Here is a 25,552-nt window from a genome sequence, read left to right as displayed (position 1 = left end):
TAAATTTGGCGTGGTTGGTTGCCTTCTTTGGGGTTTGTTTTAAAATAGCTGTATTATATATGAATAAACCTGTTATGTGGTGTGCATCAAAAACTTTCAGCCAAACTTTCAGCCCAACCAATCAAGGCCGCAAAAAGGGTCGGATCGGGTCCCAGGCCCCGAAGGGACCCTATAATTGGCACACTTTGTCTCACCCGCCTTGTCCCTGGTTAATGGAGGACACTTTGTCTCAGTCAAACCCAACAACTGCCCTCCAGCTTGCCACTGTGTTAAAAATTTACAGCGTCTCTGTTGGTTGTGTTCTTCCTTATTGTCTTTCTTTCTATTTTGGGAATAGATGCTGTCATATATGCAGTCTATCTGGAACCTCCTATGATAACTGTCTTTGATGTTGTTATTTTTATTCTTTTAGACCGGCCATCTCCTAGCGGGATCTGGCCATGTTCCATGAATGTCTCATGCAGAGCCATACCACTAAAGTACAGTATCTTAAATACCTATGTAATTTGGATATATTTTAAAACTTGCCCAATTTGGTTCTTTTTTGCCATGCATTTCCATCCAAAGTTCCATAGCCTATACTCCGTACACTCTTCTTCGTCGAAGCCCTTTACGGGAAATGGCTGAAATGTATGAAAAGTTCAAAAAGCAGCCGACATTCCACAATCTTCCAGGATGATAGGAATGGAATGGAGTACCAATCGATAGCCACACCCACTATGCACCCTAGTTTCACGCCTTTCCCCTTCTAATAACAGATCGAATGATCCGATCCACATGTAAATTCTCCTCCCATATGACTTCTTATCTTTTCTCTCCTGGTCTCCCCGTCTGTTCTTTGGCTCAGTCACCCATCATAATCGATCTTCAAGGTACCTGTGACATGAACAGAGTGCCATAACCATACATCCATAAACTCTTTAATGTCCCATATCCAGGTAGATACAATGGATAGACCACTCCGGTAGCGAGTATATGGAGCGTCACAGTACCTTGGTACTAAGGTATATGGAGGGGCGGAAAAGTCCGCCGAGGTGCAACTTGCATTTATTGGTTCCGCTCTGTGGATAGTGTTCGACTCGAATTGTCAAGGGGGTCAATTGCTACTTAGTTAATGAAACCCCCTGACGGCTTGATTAGGGTCCGAATGATATTTGACTGGCATCCGCGTGTGGCGTTGAATGATTGACATAGTACGTACACAGTATCGAATGGACGGGATTTCCGTCTTTTCTCCCAGGTATGGATACGGAATCCATGGTAGTATTTTATCTGAGACGGCCCTCGGGAGCGTATGTACTTTGTAATAGTATTTATCTGAACTTCTGGTGGTGAATCACCAGCAACGACCTATTAACATAACTAAACAACCTGGGATTTAGAACCAACTGGGAGTGAATCCCCACTTGGACGTTCCCTAATCTACTGGTCCTTGGTTGGCTGTCTAAAATTATAACGAATGATCACCATCCATCAATACACATTATAATCCATGCAGACACAATGCAGCTGATGTGGTGGTCGTCGAGGAATTCAGTCCATCCTGTATGCAGAAGTGCAGTAGAGGGTGTAAATTTACTCCTCCTTCCATACCCTATAGCTACATAGCACCTACCTAAGTACCTAGTACATACTCTGTGGAGCACTCCGTACCTGGGAGGAGTACGGAGTAGGTCGGGTTTAGATACAATAATACCACCTCTCTCGTAAATGGTCGGACTTCCTAGTAATTTGAAAAATGAAGACACCGACACCCAGTCTTGTTTTGTATGTACCACGGTGGTGGTAACAATACTGAATACACACTTACCCAGTTTGGCAACCTGGGCGTCTTTTTCCCCGGAACTGCCACTAATCACTTCTTGTTCGTCTACCATTTGACTCTCTTTTTTCCCCATCTCTTCGCAGCAGCATCTTCATCTTGCTTGTTTTTGTTACTGCTTTGTACTTAATGATCATTCACCTACCTTCGTTTTATCCTTGACCACTCTATATACAATTGCTCCGTCTTAAGCTAGGTCCACCCCTCTCTATCGTCCCTCGTTTCTTTGCGGGACCACGGGTTGTTTCAAGTCAGATTTCCTGTGCTCGAATCTCAGGTCCCAGCTGTTATCTACGCCAATCTTGAACTGTCCAGTTATCTGTTTGCCTGTCTCGTCCGCTGTGCAAGCAATGTTTTTGTCGCCTTTCAACTGCTAGGAATTTCCCAATCAATTTTACCAGCCGCAAAGGCCGCATTCCTCCATCCTAAGTTAGTCTGCCGTCGTCCATGTTGTCCAGTCGAATCTAGGACTCTGCCAAATTCCAGACCTTTTGAGGAGGTCGCCTGAGATTCTTTTTCTTCTCCTCCTTTCTTTCTTTCTTTATTTTTATTCTTATTTTATTTTATTTTATTTTATTTTTTTTTTTTGCCTGATCTTCGGATCTGTCAAGTTATCCTAGTTTTACTGCTCCCAAAGAGTTCGTGGAAATTTCCTAGTGTCGAGGCTTCGACACGACCAACAGAATGGTCGGGCAATCCCCAGTGGGGAGCACTCCAACCCATGCGCAGTCATCACTTCCCTCGTTGCCATCGCATCTACAGTCCGACACACATTTGACGGCGCATCTGGCCAGCCGGTATGATCCCCGGTTTATTTCCAACCCTGCGGCCCGTACAGGATACTGATTGAATATATTTGCCCTATAGATTCCATGTCGGTTTACCTACAGCTCGCCTGTCTTCCCAGGCGGTGATCAGCCTCAACACATATACTTCATCATCGAAGGGTCCTGATGGCGCCAAAGAGGGTAGTGCCATGGGGGAAGCGGAGGACCTCGCTCGACGCGCCTTTACTCGTCTCGGAGCTCGTGGGGAGAACCAGGCCATTGTTTTTCTGTATGTGCTTATCGATGTGTCTTGATCTTTACTGGAGCTAACCATTTCTTTCCAGAGGAGAGAGCGGGGCTGGGAAAACCACGATTCGTGCACATGTGGTGTCTGCGTTTTTGTCCTTTTCGTCAACGCCGTTGTCATCGAAATTGTCCTATGCTGCCTTTGTTTTCGATACCTTAACGACAACGAAATCATTGACCACCCCAACCGCATCGAAAGCTGGTCTTTTCTTGGAATTACAATACGATGGGTCGACCTCTGTTAGCCCTACCCTGATTGGTGGTAAGATCATTGACCATAGACTCGAGCGAAGTCGGATTGCATCCGTGCCTACCGGAGAACGAAGTTTTCATGCCCTCTACTATCTTCTGGCCGGGACGAGCGCTGCCGAAAAGGCCCATTTGGGCTTTGACAACCCCGTACATGTTTCAACTGGTGCAAAGCTCTCGTCGGCTTCGGTGAGCCATAAAAGATGGAGATATCTTGGTCATCCCACGCAGTTGAAGGTTGGCATCAATGATGCCGATGGTTTCCAGCATTTCAAGACCGCGCTGAGGAAGCTGGAATTCCCTCGAAGCGAAATTGCCGAGATTTGCCAGATCCTTGCCGCTATCTTGCATATTGGCCAGCTGGATTTCATCAGCGGACAAGCCACCACCACTTCTGCTGAAGAATCTGGTGGATATTCTCACGAGGGTGGCGAAACCATCACTATGGTGAGGAACAAAGATGTTCTCTCCATCGTTGCCGCTTTCATGGGTCTCAGCGTCGAAGATCTTGAAAATAGCTTCGGATACCGGACAAAGACAATTCACCGCGAGCGAGTAACTGTGATGCTTGACCCAATGGGCGCACGCCAGAATGCGGATGAGCTTGCTCGAACCATTTACTCCCTTCTAGTCGCATACGTGATTGAAACGGTCAACCAAAGGATATGCGCTGCCGAGGACAGTGTTTCTAATACTGTTTCGATCGTTGATTTCCCCGGATTCGCTCAAGCCTGTGCCACAGGCTCTACCTTAGACCAGCTGCTCAGCAATGCGGCGACTGAGTCGTTGTACAATTTTTGCCTGCAGTCCTTCTTTGACAGGAAAGCCGATATGCTAGAGCGTGAGGAGGTTGTTGTGCCTGCCACCAGTTACTTCGACAACACCGATGCTGTTCGTGGTCTGCTGAAACAAGGTAATGGACTTCTAAGCATTCTTGATGACCAGACCAGACGCGGACGGACAGACTCCCAGTTCCTCGAGTCTGTAAGGAAACGTTTTGAAAACAAGAATCCGGCCATTACCGTTGGGGGCTCCCATGGGACTGGCTATGTCTCTCAAGGGGGACGCTCAGCTTTTACGGTGAAACACTTTGCTGGTGAAGTCGATTATTCTACCGCCGGTTTAATTGAGGAGAACGGAGAAGTTGTTTCAGGAGATCTGATGAACCTTATGAAGTCCACAAGCAGTGACTTTGTGAGAGAGCTCTTTGGTCAAGAGGCGTTGCAGACTGTGACGCACCCGAAAGAAAAAACAGCCATCATGCAGGCACAAGTAAGCTCAAAGCCTCTGCGAATGCCGAGCATGGCTAGGCGTAAAACCAGTCCCTCCAGCAGACTTACTTTCGATGCCCCGGCTGCCGACGATCAAGATGAATATGACAGCCAAGTGGGTGGCTCGACCAAGGCCTCATCTAGGCGGAAGAGCAACATGATCGGGAGTGGCATGCAAGGTGCTGCGGGCCAATTCCTCTCCTCGCTGGACATTGTCAGTAAAAGTCTGAGCTCGCCCAATCTCAACCCATATTTTGTCTTTTGTCTGAAGCCAAACGACAGACGAATTGCGAATCAGTTCGACAGCAAATGCGTGCGTGCCCAAGTGCAGACTTTCGGCATTGCTGAGATCAGTCAACGACTTAGAAACGCTGATTTTAGCGTTTTCCTTCCTTTTGCTGAATTCCTCGGGTTGGCCGAAATCGGCAACGTCGTGGTTGGCAGTGATAAGGAGAAGTCAGAGGTTGTCTTGGATGAGAAGCGATGGCCTGGAAACGAAGCTCGAGTTGGCAGCACAGGCGTCTTTCTTAGCGAGCGTTGTTGGGCAGATCTAGCGAAGGTAGGGGAGAAGGTCGTTCCTGTCTACGCCGCTGAAGGGTCAGATGAAGGCGGCGACTTGCTGCATCCTCGGAGTGCTGGCTACATGGATTCCAAGGTCCGTCTTCTCAACCCTGCCGACCAGACTCCTGGCACATATATCTATGGAGAGGACAACAAACAGGGGTACTTTGGTAGCCGTGATTTGGATGGACGCTCTGATGCCGGTGGTTCTGCCTTCAATTCAGGCGACATGTTCCGCAATTTGGAGACCAGGGAGCAGATGTTGGAGAAGGGAAATGAAAAGAAAATGGAAGAGGTAGACGATACTCCTGTTTCTGGTAGCCGCAAACGTTGGATGGCGATTGTCTACCTGCTCACCTTCTACATACCTGACTGGGTAATTAAAGTGTTTGGCCGCATGAAACGGAAGGATGTGCGAACCGCATGGCGCGAAAAATTTGCCATCAACCTGATTATCTGGCTCAGTTGTGGCATCGCAATCTTTATCATTGTCGGCCTTCCCGGTCTAATATGTCCGACACAACACGTTTATTCAGCTTCTGAGTTATCGTCGCATGATGGTAAAAAGGGTCATAGCTCTTACATTGCTATTCGTGGGGTGGTTTTTGACCTCGACAAGTTCATGCCCACCCATTATCCAGACGTCGTACCAGAGTCAGCGTTGAAGAAATATGCAGGGTTCGATGCGACTGGCCTCTTTCCAGTGCAGGTTTCCGCTCTCTGTCAAGGCAAAGATGGGCAGGTTAATCCAGCAGTGCTCTTGGACTACAAACCGACGAATGTGTCTGGCTCGGCCACAACTATCAGCGCCGGCGATCCCAATGCCAGATATCATGACTTCCGCTACTTCACTAATGACTCGCGCCCCGATTGGTTCTACGAACAAATGGTTACCCTGAAGGCGAACTACAAAAAGGGATACATCGGCTACAGTCAGCAGTACCTTACAACTCTGGCAGATAAACAGTCGAAGTCGATCGCAAGCATCAACGGCAATATCTATGACTTGACGGAGTATGTCGCTGGCGGTCGAAGGGTTCAGGCCCCCCCTGGGAAAGAGGTTCCCCCTAATGTTGACCGTGACTTCATGGACCCTCAGGTGGTGCAGCTTTTCCAGCAACTGTCTGGTAAGGACATCACCAAATATTGGCAAAATCTGAACATGGATGAAGCGCTTCGGAACCGAATGCAGCTCTGCTTGGACAATCTATTTTTCGTGGGCCACATTGATACACGTAATTCGGTCAAGTGTCAGTTTTCTCAGTATTTCCTCCTCGCAATTTCGATCTTCATTTGCTTGGTTGTGCTCTCCAAATTCCTGGCTGCCCTCCAATTTGGGAAAAAGACCGTCCCTGAAAATCTCGATAAGTTCATCATTTGTCAGGTGCCAGCATATACAGAAGATGAGGAGTCTCTTCGCCGTGCCATCGATTCCATGGCTCGGATGCAGTATGATGACAAACGTAAACTTCTTGTTATCATCTGTGACGGTATGATTATTGGACAAGGGAATGACCGTCCTACGCCTAGGATAGTTCTCGACATTCTCGGGGTCCCGGAATCAGTGGATCCCGAACCACTCAGCTTGGAGGGCCTAGGGGAAGGGTTGAAGCAGCACAATATGGGCAAGGTGTATTCAGGCCTGTACGAAGTCATGGGTCACATTGTTCCCTTCCTTGTTATCGTTAAGGTTGGAAAGCCTTCCGAAGTATCGCGCCCTGGTAACCGAGGCAAACGGGACTCACAGATGGTTTTAATGCGATTCTTGAACCGTGTTCATTACAATCTTCCCATGAGTCCCATGGAACTGGAGATGCACCATCAGATACGCAATGTCATTGGTGTCAATCCAACGTTCTACGAGTTTATCTTGCAGGTCGATGCGGATACAGTCGTTGCTCCCGATGCAGCCACTCGAATGGTGGCATCCTTCCTGGGTGATACTCGTGTCATTGGTGTCTGTGGAGAAACGGCCCTGACTAATTCCAAAACATCTGCGGTGACTATGATCCAAGTCTACGAATACTATATATCCCACAACCTCATTAAGGCCTTCGAGAGTCTGTTTGGGTCCGTCACTTGTATGCCAGGTTGTTTTTCCATGTACCGCATTCGCTCTGCAGAAGCCGCAAAGCCACTTTTTGTCAGCCACGAGGTCGTGAATTCCTATTCTGAGATCCGTGTCGATACCCTTCATATGAAGAACCTCCTGCACCTAGGCGAGGACCGTTATCTAACGACTCTTCTCTTAAAGCATCATCCCAAATACAAGACCAAATATATCTTCAGTGCGCATGCTTGGACGATTGCCCCTGAAAGCTGGGCTGTGTTTTTGTCGCAACGTCGTCGGTGGATCAACTCTACTGTCCATAACCTGGTTGAATTGATCCCTCTTCAACAACTTTGCGGTTTCTGCTGCTTTAGTATGCGGTTTATCGTCTTTATTGACCTTCTCAGTACTGCCATCCAACCTGTTACTATTGCTTACATCATCTATCTTATTGTCTGGCTTATTCGAGACTCGTCTACTATCCCATGGACGGCATTCGTCCTCCTTGCAGCCATCTACGGTCTACAAGCAATCATTTTTATTCTCCGCCGCAAGTGGGAAATGATTGGCTGGATGATCATCTACATCCTCGCCATGCCTGTGTTTGCTCTGGCTCTTCCTCTGTACTCATTTTGGAACATGGATGACTTCTCATGGGGTAACACTCGTGTTATCACGGGAGAAAAGGGCCGCAAAATCGTCATCTCCGACGAAGGAAAGTTCGACCCCGCGTCCATTCCAAAGAAGAAGTGGGAAGAGTACCAGGCAGAATTGTGGGAGGCGCAAACCTCTCGGGACGATCGGTCCGAAGTCTCTGGCATTTCTTATGGTACCAGGTCTTACCACCCTGGGCAATCCGAATACGGATTCCCTGGCGCTCGACCCGTGTCACACCTTGATCTCCCTCAACATGGGTCTCGTATGTCTTTAGCACCATCGGAGATGATGAGCCAGCATATGGACATGGAAATGGAGGACCTTAGTCACCTGCCAAGCGACGATGCCATCCTCGCAGAAATCCGCGATATCCTGAGGTCCGTGGATCTCATGACCGTGACGAAGAAGAGCATCAAGCAAGAGTTGGAGAGGCGCTTTGGTGTGAACTTGGATGCCAAACGCCCGTATATCAATTCAGGTAAGCATCGCCTTCCATATAGTCTATTTTTTCATCATCTCTGACATACAATCATTGTAGCTACCGAGGCAGTTCTGTCTGGCATTCTTTGATCATCCGTTTGCTTCACACCTGTCTTGCCTAGGACAAAGAAACATGATACCACGATCAATCTCTCCCGCCTAATTCCTCACCATCTACGATGTGACCCACAGCGAGTGTTTGTCTCTACTACCCAGAAGTGACGATCTGAAATTCAAGACACCTTCACCTGTTGTCACCTTCAGGACTTGTTTCCAAAAACTTGCTGGTCATTTGATTTATATTGCATATGCATGTTACTTGGTTTAGATTCAACAGCTTAAGCATGGAGTTGTACATTATTTTCTTTTTCATGTCTTTTTTTTCATTGGAACATAGTATGGTTGAGCGTTGAAGTTTGTGCTAGTTAAATGTTCACTTAGGTAATTATTATTTACACCCAGATACATACAGGGAGCAGAATATATAATGCAATAGTTATGATGGACATGACTGGGTTACACTCTTTTCGTATTAACATGGGTACCACCAATATGCTTTCTGGTGATTTTCTGCAGTCCCAAATTAATTGAGACTCTGCGTTATGTAGATATCTTGGCTGAATGCAACTAAACTGGATCATTGTTGGTGTCCTGTTAAAAGTCGAAAGGTGGACTCAAGTAAGAGTCCACATATCGTTGGAAGGCACAGGCAAACAAAACCAGGGAACTGGAACAGCGTTGTACCTCAGGTATATGGGGAGTGTGGTATGCCTCTTTATCAACAATAAATCCAGAAGGCTGTCCGAATTTCTTGAAGATATCATGGATCCAATTCAATGGAGCATATCACGCCAGACAGCAAAGGAGATTTGAACAGGGCGAGTAATATGAACACCTTTTCTCATGGGTGCTAGATCAAATTATCTAGTCATAATAGATGAATCGGCTCTAGAGCGTTAATTGACAGCCTGTTGGTTGAAAGCATGTCACGGCCGAGTCGTATTCACGGACTGATGTTGTAATATGGCGCTGAGAAATGAGCCGTTGAGTTAGGTTTACATATCCACTAGAATGAAGGCGCTATTGTAGGTTCCACCGGCCTGTTGGCGGTCTTGCGGTCCTGCTGCATACCTAGGATCTGCCATGCGCGTCCCATCATCCCATGGCCCATCCCTTGAGGAAAGCCGCCGAACACGGAGTTCCGCGGAGCATGTCCGTGAGCCCGTCCGTGGGCAAGTCGCTCTTTTCTTGCAGCGGTCTGTCTGTCCCGTTCGCGTTCCTCGGTGACGACGTCGTCTCTCCATTCGACCCAGCGTTCGAAATTCTCCTGCTGTTGAAGTACCTGATATCGAAGCTTGGTCTTCGATGGACGCCAGCCAGTACGGTTGGTACTATCTTGGGACATGGTGAACTTCAGATCACAAACGTTGGACTCCTTGGTTAGTTTGAGGAGATGAGTGAAGACATCCCTGCTTTCAGCCGCCGTTTGCTGTATCTTCTCTCGCGGAGAACCCACTGTCTGGGTGAGAGGCACATCAAGCCATGAATACATCTCTGCAGAACGCTGAACAGAGTACGGGTCGAGGATATTGGCACGTCGATTCTCTTCGCGTAGATAGCGTACAGCCGCTTGAAGGCTCTCTACCTCTGCCCTTAGGGCCTCATTCTCCCGCATGGTGGCCAGCGAAACGCCGGCATCGACGACCACACCGTCGGTCGTAGCGATACCGGCTGCTCCGGAAGCCCTTTTGACCTTGTCTAGCCGTGCTTTGATGTCGTCACATTCTGTCTCCATGTCTTGGAGCTCCCTACGTTGTTGTTTCACGAGTCCCTCGAGCTCCAACTCCTTCGTCCGCATCTCCTCAATCTTAGCCTCGAGTTCTTTCACCATGGAGGCCTTCTTCGTTGCATCGCGCATTCGGGCTTCAACGGTCTCTACTTTGATGATTTGCTCTTCGATGGTTTTGTCCTTCACGCCGAGAGCTGTCGACGCTTCGTTAATCTCATTCTTCAGGCGGCGAATTTCATCGTCCGCATCGGGGGAAGTGGTCTTATTCGACTTCAGCTCCGCAGCCCTAGCAATCCAAGGGGAAGAATGCTTCTCAAATTCTGTCGTGATAGTGAGATCGGATGAGATGGATTCAAGTTCTTCTATACATCCCCCAAGGCTGCGTAGTCTGTTGAAAATAAAAGACATGGTATCATTGCTTTCGCTGCCTGATTCTGATGGTTGAGCATAGAGAGTCGAGATCTGAGACATACTTCTTGACGCCTCTTCCAAAGTAAACGGCTCCGTGCGGCTGTCATCGCCCAACAGTAGTACAATATTCTCTCCAAGATGTCGAGCTAATTCGGAAAGCTCCTTTGCGGCTTCTTCGGTTTTTTTTGAATGGCCCGGAAACAACTGGGGAAAGTGAAAGTGACCTCAACCGCAGTTCGTCGAGAGACCGATAAACCTTACCCATGGCAACTTTCAGCCCACGAGCATGGGTAACGAATCCCTCCATTTTATTTGAGAGAAAGCCGATTTCCTCATCACCGCCGTCTGGGGTCGAGATTTTGGATAATAGCAGTGTCCTCAGTCGTGATATGGACGCGGCTGTGTGGTCGATATACGACTGCGTCAACGTTGAGCGCATGCAAAGCTCATCAGCAAAGACCTCCAACGAACTGAGCAGGTAATTTTCAGCGAGGTGAGACATTAGGGCGATGGATCTTTGCAACTCTATGCCACATTTCTTCATTTTCAGCTCGTCCTTTTTCAAATATTCAATCCAAAAATTCAGGGTGCGTTCCACGGGCTCCATTTCAAAAAGCGTGGGCTGGATACTTCCAAAGACGTCTGCAGAGCAGCTAGTAATGTAGTTCACGAAGCGTTCACATAGAGAAGCTATCCACGAAAGTTTCTCCAGAACATCGTATGCAGAGAAGGAATCTTCCAACGCGGTGGTTATGGATGCTTGCTCAGAGATCTTTTCGCGAATGGCATTGATCATCAATGAAGACTTGAAACCGACACGTTTGAAACGTAAAAGGGCGAGAATCGAATTTCGCTCTCCTTCAAAGTATTCGGGAAGATACAGCTTCAAGATAGACAGATGCTGGGTGGCTTCCTCCGCCTCCATATGGCCGAGTTCGATGTCGATAGTTTTAGTCTGTGTCTTCGTGACCGACGCCTGAAGTTTCAAATTTAGATCCATCATGGCCCGGGAACGTGCGGTGAAATCGTTGGCCTCGGCCTCAGATATCTGTTGCGATGCCCGCATATCCTCCAAGTCCCCCTGTAAGGTAGACACCAGCTCTCGGAAACGGACCAAGGTGTATTCCAAGTCATCGATGACCTCGTCTTGTTGGGTAATCTTCCGACACTGTTCATTGAACAAGCCTTCTCTGTAATCGATTTCCTCTTGCAGTTGTTTTTCTGTCTCGATATGGTTATACTCGAGCTCGTCATTGATTTCCTTCAAAGCCTCTAAGTCCTCTATGGCCGCACTAAGTTCGTTAATCTCCTCTTGGTAGCGCATATTCTTGTCTGCAAGCTCTTCGATCATTTCCTCCGCACCAAGTGCGGTCTCTAATTGCTGCTTAAGGTCTTCGACGTTGTTTTCCGACACAAGCAGCTTTTCTTTTGTAGACTCGTACTGCGACTTAATGCTTGCGTAATCCTCCAGGTCCTGCTCTAGCTCTTTGACTTGTTCTCTCAGCTCCTGTTCCTGCTGCTGAGTCATGTCACGAAGGCGCAAAAGCGCTTCGCGGAGTCGTTCATTCGTTTTCTCCATTTGCAACCATCCCTGGCTAGATTTCTCCTCGGGACTCATGACCTGGCCAAGCTCCTCGTTCTCCTCACGCAAAACTTCAACTTCCAGTTGGAGCTCTTCGACTTTCATTCTCAACACCTCGCAATCATGTTTGAAAGCATCCGACGTTTCCTCTGCCATTTCACGGTCAAGAGTTGCCATTTCCATGATGGATTCATGTTCTGCTTGAAGCCGCTCAACCTCCTCAAGCTTCGCTTCCGAATCCTTTAACTTTCTCCTCAGATCGCTGATTTCCGCCTGCTGGGGTTGATATTTAGCCTGCAGTTTCTGGATGATGGCCTCGAATTTATCCCTTTCAGACTGCAGTTTTTCCAGAGTCTTGAGCTTCTCTCGATCCTCTGTTCGTTTCTTCTCCATCACCCGCAGTCTCGTCTTCAGCTCTTCAATCTCCCTGTTTACCGCGCTGTTTTGAATTTGACGCTGTGATGAGGGTGAGGATGGCCCTTGACGACCAACACCTGCTCGCAGAGAGCTTGAAGTCGGCTGGGACGCTTTGGGAGTCGATTCCTCATTCTCCGGAACATTTCCGGGCTCCTGAGAATCCGTCTCGAAAGCCTCAGAGTTCGAGCTTTGTCCGCTTTCTGGTTCTTCTAACGTCTTGTTGGGAGCCGTCGGCCGTAAGACTGTGCGCTTTGCCAATCCTATCGAGGCCGATGGGGCGTCTTGCGCACTTTGTCTGATTGTCTTATTTGTAGACCCGGATATTGAGGGTCGCGAGGTCCGGGTTGCTGCTGAGAGAGGAGGCGGAGGACCCATGGAAGACTTAGCACCGACAGATGGTCGCAACTTGGGGGTTGCAACAGTTGGCCGAGAGGCACCACTGAGGGACGGGCGATGAGATGAAAGCGGCGTGGATGCAGCCGACATCTGCTTCGTCGGAGACCTTGCAGGGGACTGCGATAGGATATTGTTAGCATGTCACAGGCCAGTGACTTCCATAGGACGGTGCTGGCATACTTTCAATGACAATCTTTGGGCCGTAACTTTGGACGCGGGAGTTGGACTGGCAGGGCTGGTGCTGTGTCTTTTTGAATTCGTAGCTGGCACAGACCCCGGTTTCTTGATACCCGTACTACCTGCAGCAACGCCGCTCTGGGCCCGACCTCTGCTAGGTGGTGGAACATTGGTATTCCCCTTTGCCGTAGGTTTGGCCTCGCGCACGGGCTGTCGAACAACGGCCGCAATAGCAGACAGCCGGACAAACATACCATACCCTGGCTCACAGTCGAAGTACCGTTCCCCCTGAACAGCGCCATCATTCTTTCCCGTGGGCTCGTTTAGTTCGATTCCGACCCAGTCACCAGCTGCAAAATGCGTCGTCCCAACGAATCGAACGGTAGCCTGCCGACCGTCCGTCAGAGTGACGACATGGCCGGTAGATAGATCAGCCATTATCGAGCATCAAGGAGTTGCGCCCCTGTACCAGCAATAGCCGTGGAAGGGGCAGAATGAACGTCGCGGTGAGAAAGGGGTCGACGTTGTTTATCCGTCGGCGGCTCTCCGTCCGGAGCCTCAGGACGCGGTCCACGAGCAGGGCTGTGGACGCCTGAGGCATCAGTATCTCCTCCATCCAGAGCCTCGTGTCAATAAACCCCTATCTACATCATCCGGGATGGGTCATGTCGACATCCATCTTATTCCTTATACTGCCAGACGTGACAATGACGCCCCTACTGCACCTTTATAGGGAAGAGGAGTGTCTACTCTCCCCTCACATCAGTCATGTATGATTGCCACTGTGGTGTTTGATAAATACAATTCATATATACTGCTCATTTTATAGTCGATAAAGAGCCCCTATAGGCTCAACTGCTATGATTATCCAGCAATCTTCTCTTTAACTGGACTCCGCTATATATACCAATATCGCCTCATACGATCCATGCAAATACTGTGGGCTGGGATTATTAGCAAGCGGGATTATATCCAAGATCTTGGATTCACCACCGGCTCTCTCGATACTCCAATCAAACCTGAAAGATCTGGCAAATGAGCTTCATAGAAGGGGCTCGTGTTATTATGGCCAATCACAGGCCGGCTGGCCCAATGGCAAGGCGTTTGACTACGAATCAAAAGATTGCAGGTTCGATCCCTGCGTCGGTCAACATGTTTTTCCTTTTTTAATCTACCATTCGACTTTCCGTGCTTCTCGGCTGAGAGAGCTTCTGAGACTATCTTCGTGTTTTCTGAACTACGGCTTAGTAGGCGAAGTCGTATCTGACCATATCCCAAAGTCCTGTACCCTTTGGTGACCCTTGCTTGACCTTGACGAGCTTCTACGAGAGCTAGAACGGGTATAATTTGAGTATCTCTCTTTCTATGTACCTTTATAAGCAACCAAATAAGGTAAGTGAGCATCACCCAAAGTAACTGTAGTAACTTTGCTCAATAATCCATAATATCCATAAACACAATCCACCATATACACATATAACTCTATCGCATAGGTCTATCAATCATCAGTCGTAGTATCATGCTTAAACAGGTGCGGAAAGCAGGTCCTGAGTTCTTCAAGGTTTCGTATTAGGTACTGCGATGCCGGTGTCGAAGGAAGGGCAATATCGGGCTCAACGAGATGGGCGGTGATCCAACCCCGATCCGCAGCATGTTTGCAATTCAAATGAGAGTCATCTTCACAGTATCCAGTCAGCGTCAGTTATTCATACCTCTGGAAGAAAGAAAAAGGAGACGCAGTAGTGAAGGATAAACGTACCAACAAAGTAGCACTTGTCTTTACTGGGAGCTTTTGCTTCCTTCTCGGCCTTCTCGTACATGGTCTGGCTGGGCTTGCAAACTAGCGGGGTCTGTGAATAATCACAATAAGTGACACCTTCAAACATGTCATCCACCCCCAGCAGTTTGATGACCCGTTTGGCATGGGTGACATATGCATTAGTGAGAAGCCACAGCCTCACTTTATCTCTATCGATGTCCTCGAGCAGCTTCCGCAGTTTGGGATCTGGTTTCAGAATGTTGTCCAACGGCAAAGCATCGTCGACTTCGTGGTTGAATACGAGGGGGTCAATCTTGTGATGGCGGGCAAGGCCCTCGATGGCGAGACCATACTGCTTGTAGTATTTCATATGAAGGTGGTGGGCGTCATCCACCGTGAGAGAGAGGTGTGTGGTGAAGAATTTATCTGTCAGAGTGCACATAACCCGTGAGAAGCTGATTCTAGTTGTTATCACATTACTTGCTTACTTATGAGCTTTTGCATTTCATCGAAGATGTTGCATCCTACTCGACGACTTGTCAGTCAATTACTCCGCCATGTCTTTGGGGGTTCCACACCTCTAGAATAAAGCTATAGATCACAGCGACTGTTAGAAATGTAATGCTAAAACCAAAATTGCAGACACTTACACAATTATCAATATCGAAAAACAGTACTGGCCTAGGGTCAGGCTCCGTGAAATGTGATACGCTCGACATGGTTCTTCGGTTAGGTGGTGGAATGCGATAGGTATAACGAATGCGGGAGAAAGACGACAGCAGTACAGAAGATGAAAATAGCGATGTAGGAACTAAGCGACACCCAACGGGCGTACGGAAAGTAGCAGAGGAGAACGAACGGCGCAGACATTGATTCATGACCAAGGAGTCATTGCCTCTCACTCCATTCGATTGAATCGCCATGATTGGTCTGCGGAGAGCACGGGGTTCCGCGATCGAAGCGCTTTCCTAATGTGGTTTAGTGCCTGTCGGCCAGCAAGTTGCGCTTCGAAGCTCTTAACACTTTCTTTCTCTCTCCATACCATTTCTGCGTCTCCCCTGCCGCTCTTACTGCCCTGGTCATTGGTCTGTGGGTAGGTGCATTAGCTGAAAATTCTGCGTATCAGGAAGACCATGCAAAAATCTCCTGCAGTTTGTGGACTGTGAGATACTTTACTCAGGAACGAATATTTTTCTTCCTGTGTCTCAGACCATGGCAACGGCTCAGCTTCCAGCAGCAGGTAGCGTCCCTAGTGGACTGCCTTCAAGTGAAGAAGTACAGGAGTATGAAAAGATTCTGAGAATCAGTGATGAGATCTTTTCCGGGACTCACCCTAGGTTGAAAGTTCCCCAGCAGTTTGTGCGCAAACCCGCGTCTCGGGCCGCCCCTGCCTCAACCCAAGCCCAGGTAATAATATCCGGGGATCAGCCGGCATCTCCCTCGGGGAAGAACCTCCCCCGGTCTGTGACTACACCAACAATCTCCATTGGTTCGCAGGGTACAACTGCCGGCAATATGTCCTCTAGCGCCTCGGGGTCTTCGCGTATTGCTCCAAGGCCCACGTCGGAAATTGACCCGATCTTCCTTACCAAGTCAGCCGATCTTGTCAGAGCAGAGTTACAGCTACAGCGGCAGAGAGTGGAAAGGTCATTGCGGGAACAACTGGAGCAGCGGAAGCAGGAGTCACGGCAGAAAGCTTCGATACAGGATGCGAATCCGGATTTCAATGTGTCCGATGTCCTGCATAAGGCTTTTGAGATGGTGAACCCGTCTCCCTCAGTCGATGCTCCTGGCGCTGGGGCGTCTAGTGAGTCATTGGACGACAACTCCTTCTACTCGAGTAGAGCCCCTGATTCTCCACAACAAGGCGATCAGCAAAGGCCATCCCCAGCCGGCCCCTCTAATCAGGAGGAACTTGCTACTGCAGTCCCAGCAGAACCTTATTCAGATGAGTTGCAACGGCTTGAAGCCCTCAACCGACCTGGATTGGATCAGGAAATGCGAGATACTTACCCCGTAGCAGACCACCGATTACCCTGTCATCAGCGGCGGCCACCTGCTATAGAGGCAGAATATGTGCCCCCTGGATTCCAAGAACCGCAGCCCCCCTCGGATGCTTTTGAGGAGCCAGAGTACTCACCGCCCGCTCCAGGTGTGGCACCCATGGAGAGGGGAACTGGTCACGAATATTTGCAGGGGGGACACCCCAGTGGAGCAAGGCAACGGGGACAGGAGACTCGAATACCCGACCGAGGTCGTTATGCTCGCAGATCTCTATCGCCTGGAGATGATGTTAAGGTCATACGAAACCACATAACGTCACCTGCAGCACCGCAACCATCTAGAGTCTCGCCGTTAGCTACTGCTAAGGTTCCTTCGGTTCACCAGCTGAAGGACACCCCTCCGGAATACGGCCCGGAACGGCAGGCCAGCCCAGATGTTGCACCCCAGCCGTTGGTGTCTAGGAAACGTAGGAGAATACATGACGAAAAAGACAAGGCTCGTCCAGTCCCGTATAGAGTACAACCTGGCCGTTCTGACGAACCTCACATCAAGGAGGAGCCTGTCTCGCCGCCACCTTTTGCGGACAGCGCTCCAACATACCGCAGCCGTCAACCCCAAGAACGGCCTGTGTATATTGACATCGTGTCTCCTCGGTACACCCCAGTGATAGAGAGGAGAGATCCTGCGGTACGAGAGCAAGGTTATGAGCTAGACCCGTACGAGTTTCATGGGGAGACAGGAATCCCGTCAACTGCGTCACGGAGTGGCACCAGGCGGCCGATGCGTGATGATCAGGATCTGCGGAGGGTTGCAAGCCTTCATCAGTCACGGCAACAGGAATATGCCCGTGGATACGTGGACCCCGCAAGCCCCCGTGGGCTGCGAGCCACGTCGTACGCGGTTGTTGAGCGTTCGCCGCATGAAAGAGCAAGGTACTACGATGAGCTTGCGCCTCCGGCTACGAGACGCTACATCGCCGCAGGCGAAACACCATCGTCGCCGCGGTACCGAGAAGCATACTATGAAGAAGAGCCTGCGGCTCGTATAATAGCGCCTCCACCCCGGAGGATCGTGGTTGACGAGCACGGGAATCAGTACTACGATGAACCGGCACCGGCACCGAGAATGCAAACGATGCTCCCACCCTCTGCCCGCGTATCTCGCAGCGAGATCTACGATGACCCTCAGGCGATGCATCAAGGTAGTATCCGAGCCGCATCGGTGCTAGAAGATCCATATGGTAGCCGACGATACGTGCAGGAGATGCCACCTCCCCAGGGGATTTATCGGCGGGTTAATAACTACACTCGGCCCACTCCGAGCGACCGGCGATCCTACGCTGCACCTCTTGAGGAACGTGAGCCATTCCCGCGTAGCGCTAGCGTCCAGGTCGCCGATTACGCTGCGCGGCGGCCGCCCTACGTGGAGGAGGCCGAACTTCCGCGGGAAAGGTTTGTCAGGATACCGAGTGTAAGGCCGCCCACTGCCCGGTACGAAGAGCCACGGGAGATGCTTCCGCGGGTCGAAAGCACGCGACCAGGTGGTCGGGATGTGAGCGTCTATGTGGATGAGGCCGCGCGGCGACCTAGGGAATATTATGAACAGCCCGTATATGTGGCTGCGCGCCCCTTGGCCAGGGGGGAAGGGTATTATGAAAGTGGCGAGCCGGATCGAGTGGTGCTTGATGGAGGAGTACATCGAATTTCGTCACAAAGATACTGACGAATATTCCAGCAATTAGGTTTGATACAATAGCTCTGTTCCAATCCTTGAACAACATTTCCTTGGTATACTCTCACAACCAGACCTACCTTGTTCATGATCTTTGTATTTCAGATACTCTGTAGGTGGTTTGTATGCCATCCCATCTAGACAGGCTCCCAACCAATATCTTGCGTCAGAAATACGACATGGAAAATAAATTCCTAGAACACTGGGGTTGCAGTTAGGTACGCTGTTTTGTTTAGTAGTATGGTGGTTGCTCATCAGGTCTGGGATTGCTCTATTTCTTAGCACGGCATATTCTTAGAATAGGGTACGATTTCTAAATATACATCTGATCTGGATACTAGTATTCAGATTGAGACCTGTTTCTGAAAAGTGTATCCGCCAAGACACCATCCAAAAAAGGTCCTTCACATGTGTACTTGCAGAAAGTAGACTTGAAATTCTGCTGTCCCCACATCGTTTCCATGGAGTAGACCCTGCTAATAAATCTCCCGCATACGGAGCAGTCATAGTCTAGTATGAACTGGTCACAGAGCCCCTTGCTAGTATTCCTCCTAGGGCTGGGCTGGAGACGGGGCTCAGGTATGGATACAAATTACAGCACATACTCACATATACCCCACCACCGTCTGTGTCTCTCTCTGTGTGTCTGTATGCATGCATGCACACCTACATATCACATTTAATAAGCACACAAAAGGGGGATTGGACAGTTAGACATCGCGTGACATGACACCTGATAATGAAGAATCCATCCCCCTGCTGGGCTATAACTATACTGTGAGAACTGTAGGGTAGACGGAGGGTAAATCAAAGACAGTATAAGTTGTACTGCGCATTCCCCGACTCCGTACCAGAGGCTTTGGATGTTTGTTGTGTAACCTGTAACCTGTGACCTGACCTTTACTTGTCTCGCGGTTTTCAGACAATTTTTGACCCACTGGTTGTGTTGATGACGTTGTTGATTGATACTTTCTCTTAGGCTATTATATAATTAACTAGCCACTGCTGTTGGTCAATGAGTAATACATTCAACTAACTAGGTAGTTGTTGAGTGGTAGATTTAGGAAGAAGGTTATCATCTCGTGTTCTTTACCCAGAAGATGCCTGCAGTAGTGAACTGGTGACGAAAGGGAGGGAGCTGGAAGGATCGTGCACGGTACGGAGTACGGATTACGGAGTAGAAACCTGAAACATCCAGAAACACACCATACCCTGCCAGATGGATATCTACAAATGATTCGTCATGTACTACACGAGTCGATCCAAAGGCCATGGCAGGAACACTGGGCTAACTAGTAAGTAGTAACCACTAAGGTAGTGAGATGAAGGGTAAGGAGCATGACAGGGATTATCTTGGTGTAAACAATGCCTTTACTTCAGCTCCTTCCGAGTCATGATACATCATGGTGACGCAAGGCAGAAATGTCCAAAGGCATTCTCGGCCAGTAATTCTTAGCCCTTCCTGCAATGGGTATTCGTGGAAACACGGCCTAGCTAAGAGGAGACATTCATTCTGAGTTTTCAACTTCCCCGTAAATGTGGAGAGAAAATCAAATCGAATCGGCAGGCTGGGCAATGCCAGTCATGCAGAGTGGCAAATGTACCTACTCTGTATGTATCGAAACCCACTATTTACCTCGATGCCCGACTAAGGAAACTTAACCTGGATACCTCGGAGCTACTCCAATGATAGGTGATAGAGGAAGAAGACAATGAGGGTATACAACGAACATTGTAGAACTGATTTTCTTACGGCCGATATAGCCGGTCCAGTTAGCTTCTTTCACTTTCTTTTTCCCTTTTTTTCTTCCCTTCTTTCTTTTCTTTTCTTTTCTTTTTTCTTCTTTTTTTTTGGCAGGATAATCCCGCTCTTTCTCAGACGAATTGTCGATCAAGTACCTAAGTCCGTAGCCAAAATACAGAGTACAAGATCCATCCAAAGCCCGTACTTTTGTTGCCGTTAAGCTTTAGTGCGTTTTAGAGTGTCCTTTGTATTTTCCTGGAGAGACTAATAAACTCAACTCTTACTGGGAGAAAAGTGATGACGGAATCGACGAGGAGTACCGTTCCGTACCGTATGGAAGACACACGTGACCCCAACATCTCGCTTGCGGAGCCCAAAAGGGAAAAGACGTGGGCCGTGCAGGGACGAACGCAGTATCGGTGGAAATATGCATTACCATACACTATACAGAGCTCAGCTGGTAAGGTAGATCGATCTTAATCCATTGCGTTCCGTAGGGTTCCAGCCAGTCCTGGAGAGAAGAAGGAGGGAGAGATAAAGGAAGGGAGAAATAGAATAGATGGAAATGCCAGAAACTATCCTCCTCATACAGATCCTCAGAAAACTGGATAGTAAGAAGACAAGAAGAATGCTTCGCATCCATCCATTCCGTGTAGGGACAGAGTTACAAACATTGGGGCCTAGATGCTGGGCTGAGTTGACCCGCATCTGCCGCCAAATCATTAGGAAAGAGTATTTTATAATTATCATCACCATCATAACAATAATAGATTAAACAAATAAAAGAAGAATAGAAGAAGAAAAAGAAGAAGAACAGAGAAGAGAAAATAAGAACAAGAAAAAGAGAACAAGACAACAAGAAATGGTAAGCTGACTCACTCCAGGGACAAGCCAAACGTCCCAATCCGACCACTCGAACTGAACGTCTTTTCTTTCAACTTCTCCTTCCAACTTTCTTCTTCATCTTTGCCTTTCTTGACCCTCGATCTATCTCATTCTTCGGGGGGATTTTTCTTTCCCCTTTCTCTTTTTTCCTTTCTTCCTTTCTCCCTTCTTTCCTTTCCATTGATTTTCTCCCTCTTTTTTTTTTTTGTTTTACATTTTTCACCTTCTCCACCCATCCATCCCTCGATACCCATTTTGCCTGTTGAATTGATTCCTTTCCCACCATTCCGGTGCCAAAAAACCGCCCTTGTCCACCAACGCTCAAACTGTCCAAACCGACCAACTTCATCGTCGCGCCCATTCCTCTTCCCGCCATCCCTGTCGTGAACGGCAAACCTCAAACCTTCCTTCCCCCGTCCTTTTCTCCCATTCTCTCTCTCTCTCCCCCCCTCCCCCTCTCCCTCCCTTCCCTTCCTCCTCCGTCTTTCCGCTATTCCTCCCACCTGATTCCTTTCGCATCTCTCCCCTCGATTCGTTCAAGGGGTTAGAGATTCGATCCGATCCGCCCTTTGGCCATGCACAAGATCTCCAACTTCACGGGCCAGGCCCGTCATGGCTGGGAGCGAATGACGCCGACCTTCAGTATGTCCAGGCCTCATACCGACATGGCCTCGCACTCCCTCCGTCGACCACATGGGCCTCAACCAATGACCCCTCCTACCGGCGTGGACCCGACCGTCAACCTGTCCCTGAACGTCCCGTTTTCCTCCACCCTGGCTGGTCCCGATGCCGATGAAGTGTTGCATGCAAGCCCTGGCGCCCTTCAACGCTGGTGCTTCCCTGAGGGGACTCCGGAAGGCACCCCGGTCCACACCCTGCCCGTCCACACCAGCAATGTCGAAGCCCTTCGGAGGTTATGTCGTCAGATTACGGAGAGTAGTAACGGACGGATCGAAGCCACCGTCGCCTCCTCGGAGCCCAAGACCCTCCCATCGTTACAGCTGCGACCTCAGGGCCTAGTAACCAATGTTTGTATCACGGGTGATGGGGATGCGGTGCGCAAGATACGTGCAAGGATCCTAAACGAGACCCCAATTCTCTTAGTACGTTTCCTCTGTTCCTAAAAAAAAAAAAAAAAAAAAAGTCTCGGCATTCTCTCCTCGTCCTCCTGCTAACAGTGCTGTAAAAGCGATGTGCAACCGTCGACGTGGATATGCATCTGATCATGGATGGATCAACCAAAGGGATCCGGGCAAGTGTCTTGGAGCACCTGGACACATTGGCTGCTTATACGGGAACGGACATCTTCCTCTTGAGCCCCAAGCTACGCGATACAGATAGTGCCGTCGTTTCTTCTTATGGTTACGTGTCGGAGAATGGGCTGGATCATCGCTTTCGAGTTTCAATCTACGGTGATATGGAGAGTGCCGAACATGCGAAGACGAGGGTCTTGATCATGATCGATCAAATCGTACGCACACCCCCCTTGTTTCCCCCATTTTCTGCCCAAATCAAATTGGTGTGCTAAATATTAGACAGCTCAAACGTCATGTGGATGCCATGAAGCTGGAACTAACCATGCACACGTTGGTCTGTGGTCGAACCCGCAAAAATATCAAACTCATCGAAGCGGCCACCGGTACGGCGATTTATTTCCCGCCGCCCTTCCCGCGCATTTTTGGTTATACACCCCCGGGCTCCCATCGTCGCAGCGAGGATGAAGTGTACATTACTGGTGATACCCAGGAACAGATCGCTCGCGCCAAACAAAAGCTGCGGGAGTTGGTGATGGGGGTCAAGATCTATGTCAAGGATGCCATTGTCAATTGTAACAAGATTGACAGTATCCTGCTTGACCGGCTAGACAAAGTGCGGAAGGTGATGGAAATGAATGGCTCCTACGTTCTCTTCCCCCAGCTGGGAAGCCAACGGGGCCTTGTCCGTGTCCAGGGCACGGAGGTGTTACATGTGGAGCGCACTGTCCGGGAAATCATGGCTCTGGTTTGTCAACCCATGCTCCCCTCCGTGGGTTGATTGACTAACATTTCTTTTAAGGCCGGCCAGTTTTACAGCGCATCCTGGTGGGTGATCATACCGGATCCGTCTCAGGCGGCGTTCCGCACTCCGTCCACCGCAGATATCCGCACCATGTTGTCCGACATTTGCACCAACTCTTCCGCCGAAGTAAGCTTTGACAATCTGGCATTTACCATAAATGGGTCCGACGATGCTGTCAAAGCCGCAATGATGGTTATCAACCAGATCCCGTTCATCCTACGAAGCCAATATCAAATGCGGGTGAAGATTGAACTGGCCAATGAGCATAAAGAGTTCGTCAGCGGCAAGAAAAACGGCAAGATCAACAAGATCATGGGCCAAAGTGAGTCCAATGAAATGGGGCAGCATCTGCGGGGACAAACACTGACTGTAAACAGGCAATGTGCAAATCATCTTTGATGGCTTCAATGAGTATAACTTCTATATTGATGTGTGCGGGGCTCAGTACGAATCTACCAAGAACGGCTTGGATCTCGTGGAGCAGGAAATGCCAGCCTCGATTTCATTCCATGTGCCCGATCAATACCACAAGCGGATCATTGGAATCGGAGGTCAGCACATCCAGCGAATCATGAAGAAATATTCGGTTTTTGTCAAATTCTCCAATGCAATGGATCGCGGCGGGATGGGCAAGGAGGATGATGACATTAAGGTCGACAACGTCATCTGCCGTACACCAGCACGCAACGCCCAGAGCCTGGACCTCGTCAAGCAGGAAATCATGGATATGGTAGAGAAAGTTGTAAGTTCCCCAACTAATGTTCATCATGATGTGTCGTCGCTCATCGATGATGTAGGATGCCGAGTATGTGTCTGAGCGCGTGGTGATCAACCGCTTGTACCACCGTGAGTTACTTTCTCGCATGACCGAGATCGATGAGCTGGAGAAGAAATGGAACTGCAAGATCGAGTTCCCAAGCACCGAGCTTGCTAGTGATGTTGTGACGATCTCGGGACCTGAGTACCAGGTTCCGCAGGCGGTCGATGCCTTACTAGTGAGTGCCTTTGTCTTTTCCTTTTTTTTTTCACACTCAAGTTCCCCCACACTCCAGTTCCCTAACGCTCCTCGCAGGGAATGGTCCCAGAGAATCACGAACTTCTTCTCCAAAGTTCCCCTGAGCTGCGGGACTTCTTTAAGTCACCCGAGTTCCGTGACGACATTTGCGCCAAGCTGAAGGATCAGTATGAGGTGGACACCACTGTCGATTCGAACCCCGACCTCCCATCTTCTGACGGTGGTTCAGCTTCGCCCACCTTTGCTCCCGAGGATCGCGTTGTGCTTGGGTATACTCGGAACAACGAGGGCGGTCTCAAGGATGCCATTGATTTCTTGATCTCTCGACTAGTGGCACATGGGCTCGATGCAACCACCGTCAAAGGGGCGATCCCACGTCCGAAGTCGGACTCGTTCGAAGAGTCCCTGCCCTTCTTTGACTCAAAGCTGTTACAGCATGCACCCGCTCCTATCGTTGCAGACTCTCCTACTCGCCCGAACTTCTCCGACGAGACCAGTGAGCGTGGGTCAATTTTCGAGAGGCTTCGCAAACCAGGTAGCATCTCTTCCTTTTCTTCCTTTATTGGACGCAAAAACCACTCAGCGTCTCCCGGGTCCTTCTTCAAGCACGCCTCCAGCAATGCTTCCAAGGCGTCTCTGGTGTCCATGGAGTCTCGGGATAGTGGTTACCGCAACCCATGGAACGATTCTGGGGTAAATCTTCCAGAGGATGATGTTCCCATTATGGGGAGTTCGCACAGCCACAGCAGCAGCAATGGCTGGCCAGCGCGCTTTGACACGAAATTTCCATTCGGTACCGCGCCAGGGGACATGACTCCCAAGCATGACCTTCGCGCGTCATTTGATAGTGGTCGTCCTAGTACTTCCAATTCTACTTCTGGATACCCGGCCCCAATCGGGCCACCGCGTTAAAAACAATGTCAATTTGCAGCAGTATACCCCAAGACTATTGATTTGATCATGTTTTATTCCCGTGCAGAGTTTGTTATCAGCGATTCTTAATTCGGCCTTTTTCTTTTATTCTTTTTTATTTTTGATACCACTCAAAGTAAGGCCGGGCTCTACGGAAAATCTGCAAAAAAAGAGGGGGAAAGGAGAAAGAATGGGAACGCTATACCCTTTTGAAGTCTTCATGCCTTTCATCGTTAGTTGTTCAGATTCCCAGTTTTTCCAAGACGCCTGTTTACGTTATGTGCTTGAGTTCTTTTTCTTTTCCCCGGTGGGGTGGGTGGAGAGATGCTGGCATTTTATTTTTATTTTTATTTTTTTTCCTTATGGGACGCATGATGGAGGATCCAAATTTCATTGACCCTCGTCCAAGATATGATTGATACCAAGTGAAACGATGGTGTATGATGGTGTTGACAGTTTTTGTTCTGAGTGATATTTCCTCTGGCATCTCGCTCCCTTGTCTGGAGTTT

At 49.1% G+C, this 25,552-nt stretch overlaps 5 protein-coding genes and 1 non-coding gene across 6 annotated transcripts; 4 read left to right on the top strand and 2 right to left on the bottom strand.

Annotated features, from left to right (window-relative positions):
• Positions 1-2,506: 2,506 nt before the first annotated feature.
• Positions 2,507-8,253, top strand: chsE (chitin synthase class Va; the record flags this gene model as incomplete). Its single annotated transcript, XM_033572956.1, has 4 exons — positions 2,507-2,619; positions 2,690-2,878; positions 2,934-8,161; positions 8,222-8,253. The coding sequence occupies 4 exons, from the start codon at positions 2,507-2,509 to the stop codon at positions 8,251-8,253; spliced, it is 5,562 nt and encodes a 1,853-aa protein (XP_033423508.1).
• A 976-nt stretch (positions 8,254-9,229) lies between these two features.
• Positions 9,230-13,373, bottom strand: ATNIH1004_008345 (putative dynactin; the record flags this gene model as incomplete). The annotated part of the gene is made up of 3 exons (XM_033572955.1): positions 9,230-10,567; positions 10,620-12,875; positions 12,939-13,373. The coding sequence occupies 3 exons, from the start codon at positions 13,371-13,373 to the stop codon at positions 9,230-9,232; spliced, it is 4,029 nt and encodes a 1,342-aa protein (XP_033423507.1).
• Positions 13,374-14,013: 640 nt separating this feature from the next.
• ATNIH1004_008344 lies at positions 14,014-14,085 on the top strand. The gene has a single exon. It is a non-coding gene; the product is annotated as a tRNA-Arg (tRNA).
• Positions 14,086-14,433: 348 nt separating this feature from the next.
• ATNIH1004_008343 (putative pyrimidine 5'-nucleotidase) lies at positions 14,434-15,413 on the bottom strand (the record flags this gene model as incomplete). Its single annotated transcript, XM_033572954.1, has 5 exons — positions 14,434-14,612; positions 14,695-15,120; positions 15,183-15,218; positions 15,273-15,285; positions 15,345-15,413. 5 exons carry the CDS (start codon positions 15,411-15,413, stop codon positions 14,434-14,436), a joined length of 723 nt encoding a protein of 240 aa, XP_033423506.1.
• Positions 15,414-15,906: 493 nt separating this feature from the next.
• On the top strand, positions 15,907-18,420 carry ATNIH1004_008342 (uncharacterized protein; the record flags this gene model as incomplete). The annotated part of the gene is made up of 1 exon (XM_033572953.1): positions 15,907-18,420. One exon carries the CDS (start codon positions 15,907-15,909, stop codon positions 18,418-18,420), a length of 2,514 nt encoding a protein of 837 aa, XP_033423505.1.
• A 3,213-nt stretch (positions 18,421-21,633) lies between these two features.
• Positions 21,634-25,043, top strand: ATNIH1004_008341 (KH domain protein; the record flags this gene model as incomplete). The annotated part of the gene is made up of 7 exons (XM_033572952.1): positions 21,634-22,161; positions 22,248-22,529; positions 22,598-23,059; positions 23,114-23,438; positions 23,494-23,858; positions 23,914-24,111; positions 24,189-25,043. The coding sequence occupies 7 exons, from the start codon at positions 21,634-21,636 to the stop codon at positions 25,041-25,043; spliced, it is 3,015 nt and encodes a 1,004-aa protein (XP_033423504.1).
• Positions 25,044-25,552: the final 509 nt, after the last annotated feature.

This window comes from Aspergillus tanneri (genome assembly GCF_003426965.1).
Source record: "Aspergillus tanneri strain NIH1004 chromosome Unknown AapTan_6_pilon_pilon_pilon, whole genome shotgun sequence".
Classification (NCBI taxonomy): Eukaryota; Fungi; Ascomycota; class Eurotiomycetes; order Eurotiales; family Aspergillaceae; genus Aspergillus; species Aspergillus tanneri.
The sequence above is the reverse complement of the archived record's forward strand: the minus strand, read 5'-3'. Positions and strand labels throughout refer to the sequence as shown.